The 10,124-nt window shown below is 34.3% G+C and overlaps 1 protein-coding gene across 1 annotated transcript; it reads left to right on the plus strand.

Annotated features, from left to right (window-relative positions):
* Window positions 1-3,669: 3,669 nt before the first annotated feature.
* Window positions 3,670-4,047, plus strand: LOC122043821 (rapid alkalinization factor-like). The gene has a single exon (XM_042604395.1). It carries the CDS (start codon window positions 3,670-3,672, stop codon window positions 4,045-4,047), a length of 378 nt encoding a protein of 125 aa, XP_042460329.1.
* The last annotated feature ends 6,077 nt before the right edge of the window (window positions 4,048-10,124 follow it).

Consider the following 10,124-nt stretch of genomic DNA (forward strand, 5'->3'; position numbering starts at 1 on the left):
TAATCAATTGGCCTTACCCCGAATTGATTTTCATTTTTCATGTCAGTTCCAACTGTTCAAACTTGCATAACAGCTCTTTTTCACTTGACCAATCGATTGGTGAGTCATACCAATCGGTTGATAACTTCTAATTGATTGACCTAATCGATTTAGAAGCTTTCTGTTCTTCACAAAAACACTCCAATCTATTAGCTTAATTGATTGACCCATGTTATGTCAATTGCCCCAATCAATTCAAGCACCTTATATTCTCTCACAAAAAAGCTCTCAATTAATTGGCTTAGCCTCAATCGATTGCCCCAATCGATTCCATGACCTTCTGTACTCTTTGCGAAAAACCTCCCAATCAATTTGGCAATCTGCCTAATCAATTCAAACAGCTTTTATTCGAATCGCGTCTCCTTTCGATCAGACTAATCGATTCTAGCAACAAGCCCAAAATTCTGGGTTTAGGGTTTGTCAATCAATTTCACTTCGTAGCAATTAATTACAACCTTTTCGAGGTTGAAATCATATCTTGTTTAGTATCCGGCTAACCTCAACCTACCAAGTGTCTGGTTAATCATCAAGTGTCCGGTCAACTTTTGACCAACTTAGACTTTTCCCTTTCCTAACCCCGCTAGAACTTTCATTGACTAGTTCCCAACTAAGTTTTCCACTATCTAGCCCCACTAGGACTTCCATTACCTAATTCTCAACTAGGTCTTCCACCGCCTAGCCTCGCAAGGACTTTCATTGTCTAGTTCTCAACTAGGTCTTCCACTGCCTAGTTTCAACTAGGACTTCCATTATCTAGCCCCTCTAGGACTTTTCGTTGTTTAACCTCCAATTAGGGCTTTTCTGTCCCCCCTTGACCTATTTGACCTTTCTCTCATACATTGTTAAATATTGAAACTCAAGCTCGGACTAATTCGAGCTTAGTCAAACTAGTCAACCTTGACCCGAGGATGATTGCACCAACACCCTTGACCTGTTCTAAGCCTCCCCTCAAACATTTGGTCACTATTGACTTAATTTGGGTCTCCCCTCAAATATCCGGTTAATCGAGGTCACTCCTCTCCTTCAAGACTTTTTCACCACCTAGGGTTCACTCCCCTAGGATTTTCGTCAAGCATTCGGTCACCTTTGACCTGCTTGGATTTTCATTCAAGACCACTATTCCACCCATATGACTCAATCTGGACCATGACTTTGATACCACGTGTTAGGGCCATAAGAATTTATATATCTCCATAATAATATAATATTGTCCACTTTGGGCCTTAAGCCCTTATGGATTTATTTTTAGGTTATACCAAAATACCTTATACCAATATGGAGATATTTTTATCTTATAAATTCATGATCTTTTCCATATATTTTCAATGTGAAAGTTTGGTTGTATTTCCAATAAACTCGACTAATGACATCAATCGACTAATAGTGATTAATATGTCAAGAAAGAGTCATTATGTGGGTTTAAAAAGGATGGATTCGATATATCAATTAACTGATGAAAAAGATTAGTCGACTGATAGGCAGAAATCGGCCTTGACTTGAAGCCTATAAACTTGAGTAGATAGCAAAAAGAGATTCAGATGTCAAATTAAAATATTGGTTCATTCGCTTGGGTAAATTTTATCTTGGTCGGTTCGACATTCGATGTGTATATAATCGTGCTCGCACATGAATCAACTTGGTACAGTCCAATCCAAATCTTAAATTTATACCTATGCATAAGAGAAAGCCCCTCCTTATATATTTATTGTTCCCATTATATATGTATGTCAATTAATATATAATGTGGGAAGTTTCATTTATAATAGTCTTCCCTTTTCTTTTTTTTTTCATTCACATATATCAAATACTATTTAGTTGAGTGTCATGTCGTGTAGTGTCGAGATTCATCGGAGCAAAAGAGCGTCCAGCTTTTCGATATCCAGGGATAAAAATTTAGAAATTGAAGAGAAACTAAAACAAAGACATGATTTTGGCACTGACAGAAATAAGCTGGAATAAAAAAAAAAGTCTGCTAATATAATTAACTAATTAATTGTCGGCAAGATGCATGATTGCGTTTGAAATGGACAAAAGCAGTTAGCTTAACTTTTTCAGATAAATTAACTGTCCTATCGATCCAACTCTATCATTCGATAATATTATCTATTAAAATAATTTTTAATTAATGCTATTTTAAAAAAAGTATAAACGTATTTTACCAAAAACAAGTTCTTTGTAATTGAGAAGCATTAATTAAAAGACACCAAGCAATACAATGTTTTTGAATGGCAGATCAGGTCTCTGGAGTTATCGGGTCGTGGTAGGATATTCAAATTATCTCTCAGGTAATAAAATTTTTTTCTCCAAATGGAGGGTGTAATCAAAGGATACTGGACTTCTAGGCTAGCCACCGCGTGCGCTTTTCGATTTATCTTCGTGGCCGGTTGGAAACTTCCGTGAGACCGAACCGGACATTTCAAAAATAATTAATGAGGTTAATTGAAATTATCATTTTTTTTTTTGAATGGTAGATCAGAACTTACAAATTTGAAATGAAATTTCCTATTTTATTTTATTTTTTTAAATGAAGATCATTTCGGTATTGGACTCCCTTTTTATAAATAAAAAATTAAAAAATAGACACTATCCTAAATTTTACTAGTGGATTTTCTGTTATTTGTATTTGAAGATGAAAGCAATTGTTCTGCTATATATTCTTATAATTTAAAAAATCATACACTGAGTAATGCATATTGGATAGATATAAGAGGTTAGATACCGACGTCGATCATTTAAACTTTTATTATCGAATAGGATGCAATAATAAAAATAAATAAATATAAAATATAAGAAGAGTAAAAAAGACAATGCTAATTAAAGAGATTTAATTTTTATGTGCCTTTTTCATTTAACAAAGTTAACTAACAAGACCAAACCTAAACCTTATTAATCATTAACTCTTTACACAAGTACATTAAACCTTCAATTTTACATTATATTATATACCTAAAGAATTCTCTTTCAGGATTTCATATACCAAAAAATCTTACTTTCAAGTATTTTTTATTTGCCAAGGTGATCCTGGATCCGAATATATTTTTATTTTTAGAGTTATTTTACTTTTTGTTTTTTTTTGGATTCTGTGTCTATTTAGATTTTTAAGCTTTTAAGTCTGTTAATATTTTTTTGTTAGGATTTTGTTATGATTTTTTTTTTTTGGATTTTAGTATTTTAGGTCAATTTAAACCCTTATTTGGTTGATATTAGAATGAGTTTTTGGGCAAATAATATTTTTTGAACGTATCATTTATTTCTTTATTTTTTTAATATTCTTTTGAATCAATAGATTTTACAAAATTATTTTTAACATTCGTATTTAAATTAACGAAATCCATACGTCACCAAATATATAGTTACTCTTGAACTCTTAATATTTTCAGTTGTCAATCATTTGATCACTTTACTTTACATCGCACTTCCTTTATTGCACATGATATGCCATGCAAAATATTAATAATTAACGATTAAAAAAGTCAAAGAACTAAAAAAAGGTCTTCTTTATGCCTCGTCACCTTTGCATTAATTTTTATTATTTATTTATTTATTTATTTATTTTTATCCACGTATCTATCCATGTCTCTATATCTATATATATCCAATGAGAAGATGATAATGAATCACATCATTGCAATGGGGAGCAACAGCAGATCAGCGGCCTTCTTTTATTTCTTCCTCCTCTTTCTTTTTGCGTCACTACCATGCTGGAAACCGGCCTCCGCCGCCGCTTCTCCCAAGCGATGGGCGGCGGCCAGCAACGAGACAGAGGGCGGTGGTCGCCGATGCAGCTCAGTGGAGGAGGACTTGGAGGAGTTTCAATTCGATTCAGAGATCAACAGAAGACTCCTCGCCGGAAGTGGCTCCTCCGATGTCGCTCATGCAGCTCTAAATGCAAATAAGGCGGCCTGTAGTACTAACGGTGGCAAAGCGTACCAGTGTGGTGCGGGCTCCGGCAATAAACCACCCCCGCGGTCCTGCGGTCACAATTTGTACCGTTGTCCTCACAAATGATGATCCTAATTCCTCCAGCCGGCGCTGCATTAGTTGATGGAGAACCCCGGCGCCGTTAATTATAGATCATCCATGAATTAATAATTTAATTTGCCTGCATGTGTGATTGTGTGCGTGTCTTAATTCTACGTACGATGTTCTTGAAACTAAACTATTCGGTATTGTGTTATGTGATCAATATTAATTAAATGTGTACTGATCGTTCATCTTCAATGATCAATCGACGTGTGTTTTCTATTCTATTTTGCTGTTGTATTATATTTATTTTCTTTTATGGCCTTATGGGTATGATCTGAGCGAATTAAAGAGCGGCTAGCTTTTCAACATATAAAATATATATGTTGAAGAAAAATGACTTTGGCACCGACATAAATTAAAAAAATAATAATAATAATATCAGTTATTCTCATTAATTATTTTTAATGAGAAATTCGATTCTATAGAATTTTCTCATCAATCCTAAGGTAAATCGGAAAGTGCACGCGACGATAAACTTAAAAGCTCAACATCCTTTGATTACGTCCTCCATTTGAAGGAAAAATTCCTATAAATACGTCTTAATTAGGATTCGAACCGTGGATGTCCGAATGATAATATGAATATCTTACCGCGGTACCATGACCCCAAGGACGACACCAACAGAAATAAGCTTAGCTTTTAAAAAAAACTTAGTTAAGTACCTAGTTTAAAAAAAATTCATAAAAGTTTAGATTTAAAAAGATTTTGATAAACACTTGGCTTTTAAAAATATTAAAAAAACTTAGCTAAGTGAAAGATTTCTTGAAAAATTCTTTATCAAATATTTTATTTTTGTCTTTTCAAAAATAATTTATTTTTCTTTTCAAAAATAGTTTTAAAATTAAACTTCCACTTTCACTCCCCCTTAATTAATACCAAAAAAATTAGTAATTTAGGTTTGGTAATTCTAGAGTCCAAGCATGTAAATCAAAAATATAAAGGTTAGTATTTATTTTCCTGATTTTCCATCTCACTCATTTTAGGTTATCAAACATGTTCAACTTATGAGTCTATGTGAGATGGAATTAAGTTGATTTTATCTTTAATTTTAAAAAATATTTATGATCTTGAAGTATATTTCAAAAATAATTTAAGTTAAATTTAGATTTTGACAATACTAAAATTGAAATTTTAAAATATAATTTTGAAATATAATTAAAATTTGAAGAATTAAGATTTTGTAAATTAATTATATTTGTGTAATTGATTATGATTTTAAAATTAATTAGATTTTGAAATTAATTAAGCTTTTGAAATTAATTATGATTAGAAATTAATTATGATTTTGAAATTAATTATGATTTTGAAATTAATTATGATTTTGTAAATAATTAAGTTAACTTAATTGAATTAATTTTAATTAATTTGGGTTTGGTTAACTACTTTAAACCTGGGTTCATCTCACCTTTTCTAGTTTTTCAATCAGGAAACCTTAATAGTTTTGTGAGATGGTTAATTTAATCTTCAATTTAAATTTCAATCTAAGGATTGATTTACAATTGAGTTACACTAAGGTTTTATAGTTAGTTAATTAAATATTTATTTCAATGATTGACTTTCAGGCTGTGGTGAGACACGAGACTTTCTTGGGTATGAGATCATTCACCACTTCTATACAAAGTCTTTCAAAGAAATTGGATATTTAATTTCCTTTCTGAAACTCCTTGATCTAACTAATCAAGTGTGAATCAAGCCTAGGTCCTTATCTACCCTAGTTTAAGCATGTATAGTAAAAGCAGCAAAACAAATATCAAACAATTCTATCTTATGATAAAGATGGTCTTTTTGTTGGCTCCCCCTGGATCATAGCCTCGATAGAGTCTATCAAGTAGTGGATTTGATCCTTGGGGATCCAATATTGACCAAGTCCAACTTGATTAATCAAGTTTGACTTGGGGACTCATGATTGGACTAATATATTTATTCTATTTACAAGTGATAAGTAAGATCTGTATTTTTGTTTAACTTTAAATCCAAGTCCGGATCGGTTGTAAGCGGTTCTTTGTTTTCCAAGAATCAGATCAAGATTCTTGGAATCCAAGGTGAACCGTTCCAATGTGTCCATAAGTTCTTTAACTTGAGTTTTCAAATTGGAATTTTCTTCCTCAAGTTGTTGGATTTGGGTTCAACTTCTATTTTGAACTGACTCAGTCAAAGGACTTAGGTTAGTCTCCTCCTTAAGGATTGCTACCTCCTTTTGGAGTGACTTGACTTAGAGGTTGGATTTTACCAACTTTCTTAACAAATATGAAACTAAATTTTGTAATTCATCAATTTTAGTACCAGAAATTAAGGAACTTACAATATTGTTTGGCCCTTCGGAAATTGATATAGATCTGTGGCTTCTTTCGGACTCGGTTTCTGATTCGACTTCGATTTCTGATTCGGACTCTGTTTCAGCAACGTATGCTTGTACTAGTAGAGCAAGCAAGCTTGCTTGCTCGTGTTCTTCGTCGGAATCTTCAGAGGACTCGGACCACGTTGCTTTCAAGGCCTTCCTTCTTCATTTCTTCTTGTTCAGACACTCTGGCTTGTAGTGTCGCTTCTGATTACAGCCGTAGCAGGTAACTCCAGACTTGGCCTTCATGTTCAATTGAGTCACCTTCTTCTTTTTGCACATTTTTTGTACCAATTTTACCAGCTCGGTTGTAATTTCACCGTCGTCGTCTTCTGAGTCAGATTCATCTTCGAACTTGGGTTCAGTTCTGCGCTTTGCTTTTGATTCCCGCATTCTGCTTGTTCTTGCAATCAAAGCAATACCTTTCTCAGTCCGAGTAGTATTAGTTTGTTCATGAAACTCGAATTCTGGGAAAAAAAATCATCTAATTTGATTAATGACAAATCCTTATACACTTTGTAAGCATCAACCATGGATGCCCACAAGGTGTTCCTCGAAAATGCATTTAATGCATACTTGATGACGTCGCGATTTTCAACCTTTTATTCGATCGCGTGGAGTCCATTCAGTAGATCTTGTATGCGAGCATGAAGCTGGCTCACTGACTCACCTTCCTACATTTTTATATTATATAATTTATTCAAAATTAAGTCTCGTTTGCTTACCTTTGTGTCGGAAGTGTCCCAGTGCAGCTCGATCAACTTTTCCCATAATTCTTTCGCGCTTGAGAACGGGCTGATTCGGTTCAACTCTTCTTTACTTAGGCCACATTGGAGAATGCAGGTTGCTTTTGCATTGGCTTCAATCTTCTTGCGGGTTGGTGCATCCCATTTGTCGCAGGGGACGAGGACTCCATCTTCGGTGGGAAATGTGAATCCAGTTTGGATTATTATCCACATTTCCACCTAAGTCTTCAAATGATACTCCATTCAACTCTTCCAGTAGCCGAAGTCTTCGTCAGAGAAGAGAGGCGGGCGGGCTGTGCTATAGCCTTCTTGATGAGCCATTGAAATAGAATCTCGTACACAAGAAAAAATTAAGAATGTTCCAAGACTCGGTCTTGGATTAGTAGTACAGGATAAAATAAAATTCTAATTTCGTAAAAAATAAAAATAAAAATAAAAATAATAAATTAGTAATAAAATTAGTATTTCAAATTTTGGCAAATGCGATATTTTACTAATAATGACCAATGGTAAAAAGATGAAAATAACTTTTTCAAAATAATTTTTGAAGGAAAAAATGAAAGGCGTACCGATTCAAAACTGCCCTGCTACAATTGCAGGATCGAAAAACACTAGAAGGGGGGGGGGGGTGAATAGCACTCGTGGCTAATTCGTTCATTTCATAAATACGTAGCGGAATATAGAAGTAAACTAAAAGTAATCGCTAACACTTTTGGTTACTTGGTTTGGAGCCTTTGTCGACTCCTACTCCAAGGCCCGTGATCGTTGATCACTTTCGGTGGGCAATGGCTATAAGTTTGAGAATCTTTATAAGATTAAATACAAGTACTGAACTTAAAAAGATTATACTGAAAATACAATATTATGGAAGTAGTCGTCGATTGTCGGAACAGCAGCTGAGCGTTGTTGAGTCGTTTCGGCGTAGAGCACAACTTTGAAGATTGCTTGTAAAGTTGTTGTTCGAAGTAGCTGGCTGAGACCCCTTTTTATAATAGCTTCAAGCCTGATCCAGATCCCTTGATCTTCGAGATCAAGCCTTGACTCTGTTGGTTAGTCCTAGGAAAATCATACCGGTTCCACTGTATAAAAATTTTGTATAAGTGTCGAATCTTTCCTTAAATAACCTATTGTGTTCTTTAGAAGTTAAATTAGGAATCACAAACGGAACTTAACATTATTGATTCCAAATTTAACTTATCTGTTCTTAATGGTTTAGACTTGGATCGCAAGCGGAATTTAACACTGTTGATCCAAATTCACCTACGTTATAAATTCAATTAAATATTAATTTCCAAAATTGGCTTCCAGGACTACATGACAAGGCACATGACCTTCTTGGGTATGGGAGCATCCACCACCGCCTCGACAAAGCCTTTTAAGGAAAGCTAATATTTAATTTCCTTATATAACTTTAGGTTTAACCAAAAAGGACAATCGAATCACAAATTCAAAAAACAAAGAAAAACACAAACACGAATTACTAATTCAAAAAAAAAACTAGATCTAATGCCTCTTATGTTTGGAATTCATACAAAGAAAAATAACTAGTATGATACGGAAAATAATTGCTAATTATACCTTTTCTTTGCAAGCTAATGACCTCAAGATCTTCTGCCGTATTTCTCGCCTCGCCTTGGACGTTGTGTGGGTGACGATCCTCCAAGATGAACACCACCCAAAAGAGCTTCTCCTCCTTGTAATATTCGGCCACCACCACCACAAAATAAAAGAGAGCAAAGGGAGAAGAGTGGGAGAGAGGGGCCGACCACTTGAGAATCACCAAGCAAGAGAATAAGAATTGTGTCTCATGAGGCCTCCTCACCCCTTCTTTTATATTACTTGCCCAAGACAAATAAGGGAAGAATTTTTACAAACATTAAAATCTTCCTCTAGTTTTTCTTTTTTCCTTTTTATTTTTCCTTTTCTTTCCTCTTGATTGAATCAATCACCAAATCAATGATTGACTTGATTTAATCTTGGCCGACCCCTTGCTTGGGCACCAAGCAAGGGTGACCGGCCACTTATAGGAAGGAATACAAAAATTTTTTTATAAAATTTTACAAGAATAAATCCTCTTATAAAATTTTACAAGCTCTCTTTCCTAAAGTGGATGTTAAAAAGGAAAGTTTTAAAAATTAAAACCATATTTTAAAATTTAAAACTTCTCTTCTAAAAATTTTCTTTTTTAACATGGTTACAAAAAATAGAAAATTTTAATTTTAAAACTTCTATTCCTTTTTTCTAAAACCATGAGGATGGTTAAAAAAGGAAAGTTTTAAAACTTTTAAAACTCTCTATTAAACTATGTGGCCTAATTCAAATAAGGAAAGTTTTTAAAATTAAAATCTCTTTTTTAAAACTTATTATTTTCTACAAAAAGAAGATTTTAAAAAATTCAAAACGCCCCTCCTTATTTGAATTAATGTGGCCGACCCCCTCTTGCTTGGGCACCAAGCAAGGGCCCGACCCCTTAAGAGGATATGGTGGCCGATCCTTGGCTTGGTCACCAAGCCTTGGGCCGACCCTCTCTTGGACACCAAGATGGGATTTTAATGAGTGGTTTATAAGACACTAATGAGACTATGACAGAGAACCTAGAGGAGAAATTGGTTTTGGCCTTCCGATGAGCTTGAGTATCCTGTGTTCGCCCCGAACACACAACTCAAGTTCATCAACAATAACTCGTTCCACTAGAGAGTTATTGTTGTACTACCGCACTAATCCCAAATTACATTATGGGCTCCTTCTTACCATGAGTGTGTTAGTCTCCCTGCGTTTAAGATAACGAATGGCCATTAATTAAGTAAGTTACTGACAACTCACTTAATTAATATCTATCTCCAAGAGTAGTACCACTCAACTTCATTGTCATGTCGGACTAAGTCCACTTGCAAGGTTTAACATGACAATCCTTATGAGCTCCTCTTGGGGACATTCTCAACCTAGATAACTAGGACACAGTTTCCTTCTATAAT

This window comes from Zingiber officinale, chromosome 2A (assembly GCF_018446385.1).
Source record: "Zingiber officinale cultivar Zhangliang chromosome 2A, Zo_v1.1, whole genome shotgun sequence".
Taxonomy (NCBI): domain Eukaryota; kingdom Viridiplantae; phylum Streptophyta; class Magnoliopsida; order Zingiberales; family Zingiberaceae; genus Zingiber; species Zingiber officinale.